Genomic DNA, 14,789 nt, shown 5'->3' on the forward strand with positions numbered 1-14,789 from the left:
AAGAAGAAGAAGAAGAAGAAGAAGAAGAAGAAGAAGAAGAAGAAGAAGAAGAAGAAGAAGAAGAAGAAGAAGAAGAAGAAGAAGAAGAAGAAGAAGACAAGAGAGTGAGAGAAAGAGAGAGAGAAAAGTCGATTGCGACTGTTTGTGCGTCTTGTTGATACAATTTGTCTTGCCTATGGGGAAAAGGGGGAAGGGGGTTGCGATGGGGCCGGCAGGGCATGAAAATAGGACATGGAATTGAGAAGGCTTTGTCTGGTCGGTGCAACGAAGCGTGTGTACCTGCATCGCATGGTAGGCCACTTCAATCGTAGGCCTCTTCTGCCGACTGCCGCACCAGCTGTCGAACCTGTGAGGAACCGGGCCGTCAATCACCGGCGAAGAATGAGATGGACGAGGAAATGGAAGCCCACCTTCTTCCGATAAGCCTTGATGTCCTCTGACGATTCAAATGATGAAGGATGGCCAGCAGTTTGGGAGAGGAATCGACGAGGTCAGCAACAGGAGGCGAAGTAGGTGCGCAGCGACACTCACCTCTGACCTGCTTGGCCGCGTCGACGTTGGCTGGCGAGTCGCAGTTTGGCGTGTCCGAGGAGAGAAGGCTGATGACGGAGAGGAGCTGTAGAGTACCGAGCATCTGTGAGCTGTCTGCACGATCATTAGATGACCACACAGGCTCACAATCGACTCGACGGTGTGCACAGGCATCCACCTCTCGCCCGCGTCTTCGTAGCCCCACTCGTCTGTGCCAGGCGCATGGAGGATCGAAATACAGACACCGCCGTCGTCATAGATGTTGGGGTGCCACATCTTGGTAAGGAATTTCATCTTGGGCGGGAGCAAGGGGTACTCCTGCATCTTGAATTGTCAGTCTAACGAAACAGAACAGGTTCCCTAGGGGAAGGAACACGGCGACGACCCATGCGTACCGGTGGAAAGATGAGCTCGGCTCGGAGGAAGCCGCCTTCGTAGAGGGTGTCTGGAAGGGTCGCCGAAGGAGAAAAAGAGCGCATGCATGAGCCCGTTTGCCCACCATACTGCCGAGATTTGTCTGTAATCCTCACCGTTTGGCCCGATGATCATGATCTCCCACTGTGTCACTGATGATCAACTTTCACGACAGATCGGACATGTACAGGGTCGGCACAAAGCATGTACATACCTCGTACAGGTTGCTCTCATCCTTTAAGCCGGCGCTGAAGCCATCGACTGGGTCTGCGAGCGAACAGAGTAATGGCAAGGAAGGCGTCAGCGGTGTTAGAGATTGACCGGGGGAGAGGGGGAAACGGGATGGGGAGGGCGAGAGCGTCATTTGAAGCGCTCTCGCTCTTACCGGAAGCCGCACTTACGCTTTCGAAGCTCGTTCAACTGCCGCTTGAGCAGCAGGGCATTGCCGCTAGGTGCCGAAGCCATGGCGTCTATGCTTCTGACGGCGCTCCCGTGGCGCGTGAAGAAGTGGCGATGGCGTGTCGTGCAGTCCAAGAAGTAGAGCTGATAGCGTTGGTCGTCGCGTCACTCGACCTCGTCCGTTCGACCAAATTTAGTATGAGGTGAAAAGGTCGTTCCAACACGAAAATGAGCGACTTGCTCCACCCTCGTCGTTGATACAGACCATGCACTGGTTGTAAAAAGGTAGAGCGCCAAACGCCAGTGTAGTTCGCCTGTCGGAGAAGCGACAAGACGGGTAGCTTACTACGCAAGGCAGGACTGCAAGCAGCAGGAGATGGTGCAGCGAGAGCGTGGCACGTGCCTCAGAACCCTCTTGATTTTTTGTTTTATTTTTTGTTTTTGCCTCCTCTGCGTGCCGTCATTTCCTCCGCCCTTCTCGCAACATTGCCCAACTGCAGTGACGCTATGGCGCCCAAGAAGCAGCCGGCGCGTCAGCGGCAGCCGGCGAAGAAGAAGCATCCGGAGGAAGGAGAAGACAGGACGGGAGACGTTGAAGAGTGGGCTCTTGGCAACAGCAGCGGCAGCGGCAGCGGCGTGAAGCTCGACGAAGACTCGCAACGGCAAGATCCAGATTACGATGAGGTGCCGCTATCCCGTTATTTCGAAGCAAAAGACGCTGTTGCTCGCGAGCAGAAGCCCAATCAGGATGTCAGACTGCCCGAGGCCCAGTGGTCATCGAAGATGTCGGATTTGGCGAGCGCGATGGCGCGGAGCGGGCAAGGCGACGACATTGCCGCAATAAAGGCCAAGGCACTGTCTGGGAAGGGCCTGACGGACCCCATCAAGAGGGTAGAGGTGGGTGTCGCCCTCGTCGTGTGGCAGTTGGTCTGAGCCATACACTGACAAACTTCTTCCGCGGGGGGCTTGACAGGACAAGTGGGAGCTTCTTCCCGCCTTCCTCCAGGTCAAAGGTCTCGTCAAGCAGCACATTGACTCGTTCAACTTCTTCATCGACAAGGACCTCAAAAACATCGTCAAGGCCAATGACCGTGTCACTTCCGACATCGATCCAAAGTTCTTTCTGAGGTACACCGACATTGAGGTGGGCATGCCCGAGCGCAGCGATGCCGATGCGACAAACAAAGAAGTGTTTCCTCACGAGTGCCGGCTGCGCGACATGACATACAGCGCCCCAATCTTGGTCAAAATCGAATACTACCGGGGTGGCAAGACGGTTCGTCGGCGCAATGTCTGCATTGGCAAGCTGCCCATTATGCTTCGCAGCAACCGATGCTGGCTCAAGGACCGAAGCGAACGCGAGCTCGCTGGTATGAACGAGTGTCCTCTGGATCCCGGCGGTTACTTTGTCGTAAAGGGAACGGAAAAGGTTATTCTTGTGCAGGAGCAGCTCAGCAAAAACCGTATCATCCTTGAGGCGGACTCCAAAAAGGGCACCGTCAATGCCAGCGTCACGAGCTCCACACACGAGCGCAAGTCAAAGTCTTATGTCCTGACAAAGCACGGCAAGATCTACCTCAAGCACAACTCCATCAGAGACGATATTCCCATCGCAATTGTTTTCAAAGCTCTGGGCATCCAGTCGGATCGTGAGATTCTGCAATTGTGCGCGGGAAACGACGATGCATACAAGGAGACATTTTCAATCAATCTCGAGGAAGCCGCTCGGGCGAAGATTTACACGAGCAGACAGGCACAGAACTACATTGGTGCAAGAGTCAAGCTCAATCGGAAGCCGACGATGATGCGCAGGCCCATTTACGAGGACGCCATCGATGTCCTCGCAAACGTCGTCATGGCCCACGTTCCTGTCGAGCGGCTCAATTTTAGGCCCAAAGCCATCTATATTGCCACCATGGTCCGACGGGTCATCATGTGCATGCACAATGACAAGCTCGTTGACGACCGCGACTACGTCGGTAACAAGCGTCTGGAGCTAGCCGGTCAGCTCCTCGCCTTGCTGTTTGAGGATCTCTTTAAGAAATTCAACCACGACCTGAAACTCAACATTGACAAGATCCTCAAAAAACCGAATCGGACCCAGGAGTTTGACGCATACACGCAACTGAGCTTCCACAACGAGTCGATCACAAACGGCTTCGTCCGCGCCATCTCGACGGGAAACTGGAGCTTGAAGCGTTTCAAGATGGAGCGTGCCGGCATCACCCATGTCCTCAGTCGACTGAGCTTCATTTCAGCCCTTGGAATGATGACGAGGATAAGCTCTCAATTTGAGAAGACGAGAAAGGTATCAGGTCCGAGGGCACTACAACCGAGTCAATGGGGAATGCTGTGCCCTTCGGACACTCCCGAAGGAGAGGCATGCGGTCTAGTCAAGAATCTGGCTCTCATGACACACATTACCACTGACGTCGACGAGGAACCAATCTACAAAGTGGCGTTTATGTTGGGCGTGGAAGACATCAACCTCATCACGGGTGCCGAGCTTTACCGCCATGATTCCTTTGTCGTCTACATCAACGGCTGCGTTCTTGGGTTGACCCGATTCCCCGTTCGTTTTGTACAGAGCTTCCGCAAGCTGAGGCGAGCCGGCAGGATCTCCGAATTTGTCAGCATCTACACCAACAGCCACCATCGTGCTGTTCACATTGCTTCGGACGGCGGCCGCATCTGTCGTCCGATGATCATCGTCGAGGCCGGGCGGCCCAGGGTCACAACGGAGCACATCAAAGACCTGAAAAGAAAGGAGAAGACCTTTGACGACTTTCTGAGCGAAGGACTCATTGAGTATCTCGATGTCAACGAGGAGAACGACTCTTTTATTGCTCTTTACGAAGACAACATTACCGACCAGACGACACACCTCGAAATTGAGCCCTTTACGCTCTTGGGTGCCGTGGCCGGTCTGATCCCGTATCCTCACCACAACCAGTCACCAAGAAACACGTACCAAAGTGCCATGGGCAAACAGGCGATCGGAGCCATCGCATATAATCAGCTCAACCGCATCGACACGCTTCTCTACCTCCTCGTCTACCCGCAACAGCCCATGGTCAAGACCAAGACGATTGAGCTCATAGGCTACGACAAGCTACCGGCCGGCCAAAATGCCATGGTCGCCGTAATGTCATTCTCGGGCTACGACATTGAAGACGCACTCGTGCTCAACAAAGGCTCTATCGAGAGGGGCTTTGGACGTTGCCAAGTGCTTCGCAAGCAAACAACGCAGATCAAACGCTACCCGAATGGCACCTTTGATCGTTTCGCCGATGCCGCCGTGGACGCTGATGGCAACAAGGCGGCGCGATATCAGACGCTCCAAGCCGACGGCATTGCTGGTGTGGGCGAGAGGCTAGAGGAGGCCGACATTTATGTCAATAAGCAAGTGCCAGCCAACGCAAACGACAACAGCGCGGCGGCCATTGCCAACAGCGCCACAGCGACAACGGCAGAGTACAAGCACCAGCCGATGGTGTACAAGAATAAGGTGCCGGCGTATGTCGATCAGGTCCTCATCACCGAATCAGAGATGGACCAGACACTGGTCAAAGTGCTGCTTCGCCAGACGCGCATACCTGAGCTCGGTGACAAATTCTCGTCTCGCCACGGGCAGAAGGGTGTCTGCGGACTCATTTCGCCGCAGGCAGACATGCCCTTTACCGACCAGGGCATCAACCCAGATGTCATCATGAATCCCCACGGGTTTCCTAGTCGCATGACGGTAGGAAAGATGATCGAGTTACTGTCCGGCAAAGCCGGCGTTATAACCGGCAAGCTCCAATACGGCACGGCGTTCGGAGGATCCAAGGTCGAAGACATGTCGCGAATCCTAGTCGAGAACGGCTATAGCTACGCGGGCAAGGACTTTCTCACCAGCGGTATCACTGGCGAACCGATGGAGGCATACGTCTACTTTGGGCCCATCTACTATCAGAAGCTCAAGCACATGTGAGTGACTCCTCGGTGACCCCAGTGCACAGGAGTGAATGAAAGCTGACGAGACGGTTCGCACACAGGGTCATGGACAAAATGCACGCCCGTGCCAGAGGCCCGCGAGCCATTCTGACTCGACAGCCCACCGAAGGACGTTCGCGTGACGGTGGCTTGCGGCTGGGTGAGATGGAGCGAGACTGTCTCATTGGCTATGGTGAGTGTTCTATTGAAGATCGATCACCGTACGCATGCAGTTGTTCATCTGGTCCATACCCCTGCAGGCGCCACACAGCTGTTGCTGGAACGTCTGATGATCAGCTCAGACGCTTTTGTCGTCAATGCCTGCCAGCGATGCGGTCTGCTGGGTTACAATGGCTATTGCGTTTACTGCAAGTCATCCAAAGATGTCGTCAAATTGACGATTCCCTATGCAACCAAGCTCCTTTTCCAGGAGCTCATGGCCATGCAGGTCGTCCCTCGCCTCGTCCTCGAGGATGCGGTCTAGACGTTCGCTGTCTAATTTACTTTGCACTTTCGCTCGTCCTTCTTAATCTTTTCCCTCATCGTCATTATCATCCTTACCAATTGTACTGTACAATACCAAATCAATTCTTCCAAATCCACCCAGGAACAAAGTGCTTCCGCTCGTCCTCGCCACAACGAACTCAATCAGAATGCGTCTCCGCCATGGCCATTCGATAAGGGCTCCCTTCAAACGTTGTGACCCTTCAGATGCGATTGTGGGGTAGAGATGCACAGATTTTGAGTCTGCTAACTTCAATCACCGAACGGCTGCAACGGAGAGGAAGAGGAGGCTCTCGAATTTATCCACCCGTCAAAAGGCTTGGCGGAACGAGAGGAGAGGAAGCCAAATTAATAGATTTGGAATGGCTGGAAAGCCACAACGCGCCAGGTAAAAGTTGCTACCGCGCTGCCCCCACGTCCTTGCTGCAAGGCTGGGTGGGGCCCAGCCTCTTTTTCCCCGCAAAAGCGGGGTGCTGTCATTCTACTGTAGCACCAGCTACTAGGTGAGTAGCAGCCCAACACGTCGTCCTATTAGCTGCAATAGAAGTGCGCACTACACACTCGTTGCGGCTAAAATGTTGTGGCTGGGAAAGAACAAGGAGAGATGGTGAAGGGAAGAGATTACCGGGCAAGTGGGACGTCGGAGGGTTTGAAGCGCCGCTAGACGGATAAAATAATGGGTGCAACAGTGGGAGACAGACGAAGAGCGGCCCCATCTGGGGCGGCGGACAGCTTTTGTTCAAGGCTGTGTGAAGGGATCCTGATCAAGGCAGAGGGCGCCCATGTAACAACAATGCAGCAATCTAGGGTTTATAAAGAGGGAGTGATCGGACCCTTCACAACTTCCAATTCCTCCTATCTCTTTCCTCGCACCCTTTTCTCTTTTCAACTCCCCTTACCACAACGATGAATGACCTTGGGCGACCGAACACATCGGGCAGCTACCAGAGCGACGACGACAAATCACCCTACGGAGAAGGACTCACCTCCGTCACGCATTTGGGAGCCACCGAGGCCCAACCCCACCAGCACCAGCAGCCTTCAATCGACATCGATGACGGTTTCGATCCAGCCTACGTCAAGCGAGTCATCCGTAAGGTCGACTTACGCCTCGTTCCCTTCCTAGCTGCCTGCTACTCTATTTCTCTCATTGATCGGTGAGCCCTAGACCATTTTCGAGAGGCTCGTTCGATTTACTGACCCTGTGACGGTGTCACCCTTCTCTCCAAACAAAAAAAAACAACAACCCTTGCCCTATCTCAGGACGAACATCTCGCTCGCTCGTGCAGCCGGTATGGGCAAAGAGCTGAAGCTCAGCATCGGCGAGCGGTACTCGATTGCTGTGCTCGCCTTTTTCATCCCGTACATTTTGCTTGAGCTTCCCAGCCAGGTGGGCCTACGCAAGTTCGGCGCGGCCATCTGGCTCTCGTCCAGCGTCCTGCTCTGGGGCGTCGTCATGATTGCAATGGGTTTTGTTCACAACCATCATCAGCTCGCGGGCCTGCGTGCCCTGCTGGGTGTTTTCGAGGCGACTCTCTTCCCCGGCTGCGCCTACCTTATCAGCTGCTGGTACATCCGACGCCAAGTTCAAGTGCGCTTGTCGATCTTCTACGTCACCTCCGTCGCTATCTCGGGTCTGTCCGCCATCTTGGCCTATGGCCTAGCACAGCTACACGGTCGAGCCGGACTCTCTGGCTGGAGATGGATCTTCATCATTGAGGGCATCATTACCGCTTTTGTTGGACTACTCGGCTACCTTATCATCGTCGACCTTCCGGACAAGGCCAAGTTTCTCTCTGAGGATGCAAAGCAATTGATCCTCACCCGCATTCAACGCGACCGATCCGACGCGCAGCACGATGCCCTCACGCTCAAGAAGACGGCTCGCTATGCCCTTGACATCAAGCTCTGGGTTTTCGCACTCATGTTTGGGGCAAGCACAACTGGCTCATATGCCCTCTCGTATTTCCTTCCAAGTATCCTTGCCGGGATGGGCTTCGACACAAAGTTCAGCCAGATCCTCGTCGTGAGTTTAGCTCCCCTAGTGACACTTGTCATCTTGTTTCTTCAGCTGATGATGTCTGGCAGGCTTTCCCTTACATCTACGCTATCATTCCCGCCGTCACGACGGGATACCTGTCTGACAAGACACAGATTCGCTCAATTTGGATCGTCATCAACGCCCTCCTGGCAATCATGGGCATGGCGCTGTTCACATTCCTGCCTCGCACCATGGTCGCTGGGCGCTACGCGGGTGTCTTTTTGTGCTGCGGTGGAGTCAACTCTAACGTTCCCCTTGTCATTGGCTGGAGCCAGGTCAGCATCCGTCAACAGTCGAAGCGTGCATACACTTCCGCTCTCATTGTCGCCTTTGGCGGCGTTGGAGGAATCGTCTCGGCACTCGTCTTCATGGAGAAGCAGGCACCCACCTACAGGATCGGAATCTGGTTCACGATCGCCGCCCACATCTTCATCATTGTCGCATGCGCCGGTCTTTCGAGCTTCTTTTCCTTCAGGAATAGGAAAGCAGACGCAGGCGAAGTTGTGCTCGAAAATCATCAAGGGTTCCGCTACCAGCTGTGATATGTTTTTAGATGTCAGCCAGCATACTGTAGGATGTCATCATTTCTCGTTAGCAACGTCAAAGAATCACTTCTTCTCCTTCCCGTGCCTTACTGCATTGGTCCAAAGACATGACTTTTGTCTCTCATTGCTAGTCGAGACGCACGGCTGGATAATGATTCTGCAGTGGTATATGCTAGCTAGCTTTACTGATACAGTACAGTTCCTACACAATCTCCTGCGCCCTTTGCACCACGGCTTTCGTCCGACCCAGCTCTACCTTAATTCCCCTCCTTACTTCTTCATTTGCGACTTTGCGTTCCAGCGCGGACAGGACTCTCCCGCTGAAGTCCACGTAGTCTTTACCCCTCGTGTGTCCTTTGCCCTCCGCAGAGGAAGAGATGACCTCCTCGACATAGATTCTCAAAGAGGAGAGGAGCGACGAGAGACCACCGACGACGCGCTGTGCCACGACTTTGTCCTTGTCGTTGGCGAGAGTCTTGTCGACGTTCTCGAGGATGCACAGCAAGAGGTCGAGCCTCGTCTTCTTGAAGTGTTCCTGTCTCTTCTCGCCACCGTCACGGAAGTTGGACCCTTCGAAGAGTTTCACGTCCATCTTTGCCAGCATCGCTGTGAAGTCCGGCAGAACGACAGAGAGGCGCCTTGCAACAATTGACGCAAACCAGATGCTCCACATATCCTTGCTAAGCTCGTCGAAGCGGTCTAGCTCGTTTTTCTGCTCGAGGAGATGAAGCACGTTCCAGAGAAAGCGGAGGCCTACTTCGCGCTTGTGAATACCGTGCGAAAGATTCTTGAATGATTCTTTGCCACCGAAGTTGACGTAGCCTACCCAAGAGCGGGCACCAGACGAGGAGGCAACAACTGCGGACGCGAATGAGACCCATACGTCAATTGCCGCTTCGAGAGATTGGCGTTGCTCTTCTCCATCGTCGTCTTTGGTAACTATTTCCAGTTCCTCGTCTTCTTCATCGTCGGAGCAAGCCAGCACGTATGCTCTTGAGCCGATCCGATCAGGGTGAAGGGAATTTGTGATGAAGCGAAAGATGGCAGGGGAAATCCTGCTGGCGGCAAGCTCTGCAAATTCTCGATCCTTTCGCCTGACAAGGATCCCATCCTGGTCTTCCTGCCGTTGAGAAGAGGTCGTTGGCGCTGCGCCTGCCATCGCTTCAGCCCCTACATCGAGCATCCGGGCCAAGGCTGGATCGTCAAAGTCGACTTCATCGAACAATTCTGCATAACTATCCTGACTGTCCTCGTCTTGTGCCGCTGCGGGCTGGACGGTCGAGCTGGTGATTGCCGCTTCTTGAACTGCCTCACTTCTTGCTTCGAGGAAGCGCCAAAGACATGCGAAAGCCTCGCGGGCAATGTCGGCGCTCATGATCGCCTGCGAGTCGAACAGCTTCTCCGTCCAGGCGGGGTCTATCAGTGATACATCTGGATACCTGACTCGACGTGACTCCTCGTGCTGGCAACTGTGCCTTAAGCCGGGATGACGAATCACGTACTGGACAGAGCGAAGCGATGCCTTGAGCAGGTTCGTCACCTCGCCAACCCTCCTGCCGTATGCAAAGCTCTGTCCCGGCTCGGGTCTCGTTCTTTGTAGCTCGTCGAAATCGGTCAAGAGAGATCTCAGAATGGACGAGAACCACGAGGCGACGGGGGCGACATCGAGATTGTGGTGTTGGTACAGGACAGCAGCGTACATCATGGCCCTGATGCAGGCTAGCTGCGAGCGCCAATCCGCCTTCTCGAACGCCAAGAAGCTCCGGATCTGTCGAAAGCGCTGGACATGGGCACTGGGAACAAGATGCAGGTTGAGCATGGCAATCGAGTAATGGTTAAAGAGTGACGACCGCTCGTGGTTCGTGGGCGGCCTTTGCCGGGTAAAGTCCATGATTCGGACTGGTGTCATTCTTGAAAAGAGCCTGGACACCATACGGTCTCCACCTTGGCCGGCGCCGGCGCCGGCGCCTTGCTTCAAGTCTCGAGCCGCCCACGCCAATATGCACAGGAACGTTTGAAAGGCGCTTTCACCGCCTGTCCGCTCTGTGTCATCGATCGAATAGAGGGCAGAGTCGTCGTAGCGGTACAAGAAGGGTGCGAAATCGTGTTCTTCGTCCGTCGGAAGATCGGCCAGTCGGTGACTCTCAAAGATCTGAAACAGCGCGGCAAGCATCGCCTCGGCTTCCTGGAATTTCCAGGCAGCACGCTGAGCCAGGAGGAGTATTCTAGCCAGGATGATGCGAATGTAGCCGTCTCGCTTCTTCAGCGCTCGGCTCGACAATTTGCTTTCGACATGGTCGTCAAAGCGGAGCTTGACCGACCCCACCACCTTGCCCACCAGTGACCAATTGGCTTCGAGGGGCGACTTTGTCGAGGAAGCTCCAATGGACGCCGAAAAGCGAGAGAGGGCGCAAAGTGCATAGATGATGAACCAGGTTGCCTCAGCCTGGCCGACCGAGGACCTGGCCTTGGCCGAGAAGAGGGCCTGGTACTGCTGATAGGCTTCGTCGAAAACGCCCCAGAATCGATCCTGCGGATTAAAGCGACACTTCGAGAGGAGATGGATCAAGCAGACCCAAGTCTCTGCACTCTCATCGCGAAACCCCGTCTCATCAACACCGCATGTACTACCGCCTCTCTGGCGCTCACAGGCACCTTTGTAGCCCTTCATCGTCCGATGGAAGCCATGCACAAGCAGGCTCAGCATCACTTGTCGACAAGCCGCATCGAGAGATCCTTCTACATCGTCGTCCTCGTCAAGACCATCGCGTAATCCGTCTATTAGGTCGTCACGGGCGCCATCGAGGCAGAGCGCACGCACCCGCCAGAAGAGCTCGACCTTTGCCCATCGAAGAGTAAGTTGGAGACGGAAGACGTCGCCCTTGTATCGCTTTTGTGATTCGCACAAACCAAGACGCAGCCGTTCGAGTAGGTGATCGATGCGATTGGCGAGCCAATATGCAGTCTTGCGGATGTCCGATGGCGATTCCTGTCCCTCGAGGCTGGACATGGCCAGGTTCAAGAAGCGGAGCAGGTCAGCCGCTCGTGTTCGGATCGTTCTGAGAGGCCATTGCACGTCCTGTTGCGACTCTTGCGAGAGGGTGAGTTGCTTGCAGACCTCATCGAAGATGGCGTCCATTGCCGTTGCCACCTCAGGCCCTTGCCTGCACATGTCGAACGTCGTGGGATCAAAATCGACACCAAAGATGGATGTGAACTGTGGCTTGGGCTTTTTGTCCTCGAAGTGAAGAAGCTCATGAAGCCTTCCCTTGCCCAAGTACGTGTCTGGCGCAAAGGACATGCCCAAAGGAGGCGGCAAAATATCGAAATCGATGCGGACATCGCCCAAGTCGGCCCACGTCTCTGCCTCATCGACTTTGATATGGCCCTGCGGAGATGCGACTCCCGAGCTCTTCGTCAAGTGATCGTCGAGATGTGTCTGGTGAGGGATCCTCATCTTCTTGTCCTTGGTTACTGGCGAGTCCTCTCCTCGAGAAAACCCTTGCAGATTGTGATCCTGGCGGGGCACCAAGGCCGAGAGCGGGAGCCGAGGTTGACGTGTGGCCTTCGTCCCGGCGACTGTCTCTATCATCGTCGGCTCGATGCCGGAAGCCGCTTCAAAGAGACCGTCATCATCAAAAGACAGAAGACGGCGCTGCCTCGGTTCGACAACGGGTGGATTTGACCTTGCAGTTGTGATCCCGCTTGGGATGCCAGTCATCCGAGGCGACCTGGCGGCAGGTCGTGCTTTGGCTACAAAGTTACCTCGCGGTCTGGCTGGTGCCAATGTCCTCTGCGCTTCCGGGCGAGGCATCCGAGCCATTGCCTTTCGAGACTTTGTGCGAGGATTCGGGGCGGGATCACGTTGCCGCCGGTAGCCTCCAGAAGCGTCACCGTGCCTTCTCTTGGTCGTCGTAGCCGCCCGTGTCAGCATCCTGTCGATTTCGTCTTCCCTGACGTGCGCCCTCCTTGACACCTTCTTCCCTTTTCTTGCAGCTAGTCTGCTCTGAGGATAGGTCACCCACCAAGCTGCAAAGCTCTCATCATCGTCTTCCTCTACCTCCTCGTCGCTGGAATCGATGCTTACTGGCCACGCCTCCCCTATGACGTGATGGCGATGATCACCTGGCCCCGTTCGCTGACCATCGAAAACAGACGTCAAGGGCGAGCTCATCCTGCTCCAGCTCTCGTCATCGTGCGACAGCGAACTCGGCGTCGCAAGTGCCGACGGTGAGTTATCTTCGTCCTCGGGGTCGCCCACAAGATCAAATCGGCCATCGTCGACATATTGCCGTCTGTCTACTGGCGCCTTTTTCTTTGCTTGCCCTGGCCTTAGCGAAGGAGAGGCCGATCTCGAGGCATCTTGCCGTTTTCTGTTTCCTTGTGCGTCTTCCTCATCGACCAAAGTAGCCCTTTGACGACGAAGACGCCCACCACCTTCCTCGTACTCCCTGTCCATGGCCTTGACGTCTTCGATGTATCGACGGGCCTGACCGATTGGCATCATTCGACGCAAATATCGAAAGAGCTTGTCGTACTCGGCCGGATCTCGGTTCTTGCGAGGTCCGCCGAGTGGGCCAAGGTGACTGTGAAGATGCGAAGAACCTTCCTCCTCTTCCTCTTCTTCCTCTTCCTCTTCCTCTTCTTCTTCTCCCTCTTCCTCTTCTTCCTCTTCCTCTTCCTCCTCCTCCTCCTCCTCCTCCTCCTCCTCCTCCTCCTCCTCCTCATCTCCTTCTCCCCGTCCGACCTCCCCTTCGTTGACTTCTGCAGCACTGCTTCTCTGTCCATCGGTCTCGTGTACCAAGTCGATTACGTTGTTGGATCGGATCTCGTTTCGATCGCTCAATCGGGCCATTTCGAGATTGGTTCCAGTGTCGTCGACGGCACTATGCTGCCTGTTGCGCAGCATCATCGCCTCTCCCTCGCCACTATCGCTTGTATTGTCATCATCGTTTTCGCCATCATCGGAAGACGACAGAGCTGGTCCGATAATTGCAGTGATTTCCTCTTCAGTTAGGCGCTTCTGTTTGTGCGGCCTCTCTCCTTCTCTGTCCTTGCCCTTGCCCTTGATGCCCCGAGCCAATTCTTCGGGATTCTGTCGTCGCTGTCTTGACCCGTTTCTTTGAGGATCGGCTTTGTCCCGTCGGGCGCGCCTCTGCTTCCTGCGCTCTTCAATGGCTTCTTGTACGAATTGGCTCGCCTCCATATTGGCGGCCTGGGCACCCTCCTCCTCCTTCCTCCTCTCCCTCAGGGCGCGTAGCAAGCTTGGATTGGCCACGAGGGCGTCCTGCCAGTCGTTTCGAATCAGCCTTCGCTTGTACCGTTCCATCTCGGTCGTATAAGGTTTGAGCTGGGCTGCCTTTCGCGCTCGGAGTTGCCGTCTCGGCGGAGGACTCGGAGGAATGGCGATGGGCGTCTGCTCAGCGCGTGTTTGCGCAGTTGCACCTTGTCCCTCTTCAGCCACTTGCTCCTGCCCTCTCTTCTCCTCTGCCTCGTCCGGAGGCTCCAAATCCATCTCCACGTCCACATTCGGGCGTTCAAGAGTCGAGTCGCTGGACAGGCCAGCAGCAGCCTTCTCCCCGCCCTGCGTGATGGTGACTGTCGTTGAGCTTCCTGCGCCCTGCGAAGCGATCCTCGATGGGTAAGCTTCAGCTCGCTCTTGCAGGACCGGCCTCACGAAGCGATGGCGATGCGGCAGTGTTGGACTCGCACTCCTCCTCTCGAGCAACGAAACGTCCTCCCGGCCGTTTGTCCTCTGCCTCCGCCATGTGGACGAGGGGCGATGTTCGACTGGCGAGGCCGACCTGACCCTCTTTGCTCGGTCACGACAGGGAGGCAGCAGCCTGCCTTCTCTCTCTTGCTTCTGCACTGGCGGAGCTGTTGTACCATCAATCAAACTATGCATCGGTAGTGCATCCGAGAACGGCGACAGAACGCCAGTGACGTGCGAGACTACCCCGACAACGAAAGATGAGACGTCGTTGGAGCAGGACGCAGTCGACACATGTTCATCGTGCTGGGTAATGCTTGTCAGTGGAGAAGAGGCCCTTTGCTGCGGCGAAGATGGAAAGGTGAGCGGAACAGTGCTCGCCCGTGATGAGGACGCTTCCTCTTCTCGCTGCTCCGAGTCCCTTGCCTCGCCCCTCTCTTGCCTTGTCGGTGTCGCTTGGGCAGTACCCGTCTCCGTGCCCGTTTCCGCTGCATTGGGATCGTGCAGATGTGTGCCACCCGCCCTCATTGGCACCCATCGTGTGTCAGGCTCGCCGACTTCCACCTTCATCGTCTCCCACTCGTCTCCCACTTTGCAGTCCCGTCGTCAGCGGCGCACCATGAAGGGAGACAGAGAGTTTTTGTAATTATTTTAGGAATTCTTGCGCCCT

At 55.3% G+C, this 14,789-nt stretch overlaps 5 protein-coding genes across 5 annotated transcripts; 2 read left to right on the forward strand and 3 right to left on the reverse strand.

Annotated features, from left to right (window-relative positions):
- Positions 1-249: 249 nt before the first annotated feature.
- On the reverse strand, positions 250-1,537 carry FA10DRAFT_269699 (putative ubiquitin-conjugating enzyme E2). The gene is made up of 8 exons (XM_025522849.1): positions 1,347-1,537; positions 1,160-1,212; positions 1,062-1,089; positions 927-976; positions 679-849; positions 532-616; positions 411-436; positions 250-346 (listed from the first exon to the last, which is right to left on the reverse strand). The coding sequence occupies exons 1-8, from the start codon at positions 1,408-1,410 to the stop codon at positions 302-304; spliced, it is 522 nt and encodes a 173-aa protein (XP_025374289.1). The 5' UTR covers positions 1,411-1,537; the 3' UTR covers positions 250-301.
- A 131-nt stretch (positions 1,538-1,668) lies between these two features.
- FA10DRAFT_269701 (beta and beta-prime subunits of DNA dependent RNA-polymerase) lies at positions 1,669-5,891 on the forward strand. Its single transcript, XM_025522850.1, has 4 exons — positions 1,669-2,241; positions 2,318-5,313; positions 5,382-5,512; positions 5,580-5,891. Exons 1-4 carry the CDS (start codon positions 1,852-1,854, stop codon positions 5,801-5,803), a joined length of 3,741 nt encoding a protein of 1,246 aa, XP_025374290.1. The 5' UTR covers positions 1,669-1,851; the 3' UTR covers positions 5,804-5,891.
- Positions 5,892-6,252: 361 nt separating this feature from the next.
- FA10DRAFT_269703 (hypothetical protein) lies at positions 6,253-6,624 on the reverse strand (the record flags this gene model as incomplete). Its single annotated transcript, XM_025522851.1, has 1 exon — positions 6,253-6,624. A coding segment is annotated over exon 1 (235 nt), but the record flags the coding sequence as incomplete, so codon positions are not given.
- A 105-nt stretch (positions 6,625-6,729) lies between these two features.
- FA10DRAFT_276500 (MFS general substrate transporter) lies at positions 6,730-8,406 on the forward strand (the record flags this gene model as incomplete). Its single annotated transcript, XM_025523322.1, has 4 exons — positions 6,730-6,813; positions 6,853-6,980; positions 7,087-7,849; positions 7,912-8,406. The coding sequence occupies 4 exons, from the start codon at positions 6,730-6,732 to the stop codon at positions 8,404-8,406; spliced, it is 1,470 nt and encodes a 489-aa protein (XP_025374292.1).
- A 122-nt stretch (positions 8,407-8,528) lies between these two features.
- FA10DRAFT_194699 (hypothetical protein) lies at positions 8,529-14,304 on the reverse strand. Its single transcript, XM_025518395.1, has 3 exons — positions 14,169-14,304; positions 13,178-13,993; positions 8,529-13,063 (listed from the first exon to the last, which is right to left on the reverse strand). Exons 1-3 carry the CDS (start codon positions 14,175-14,177, stop codon positions 8,612-8,614), a joined length of 5,277 nt encoding a protein of 1,758 aa, XP_025374293.1. The 5' UTR covers positions 14,178-14,304; the 3' UTR covers positions 8,529-8,611.
- Positions 14,305-14,789: the final 485 nt, after the last annotated feature.

The sequence above is a fragment of the Acaromyces ingoldii genome, assembly GCF_003144295.1.
Source record: "Acaromyces ingoldii strain MCA 4198 unplaced genomic scaffold FA10scaffold_8, whole genome shotgun sequence".
In the NCBI taxonomy this organism is placed as follows: Eukaryota; Fungi; Basidiomycota; class Exobasidiomycetes; order Exobasidiales; family Cryptobasidiaceae; genus Acaromyces; species Acaromyces ingoldii.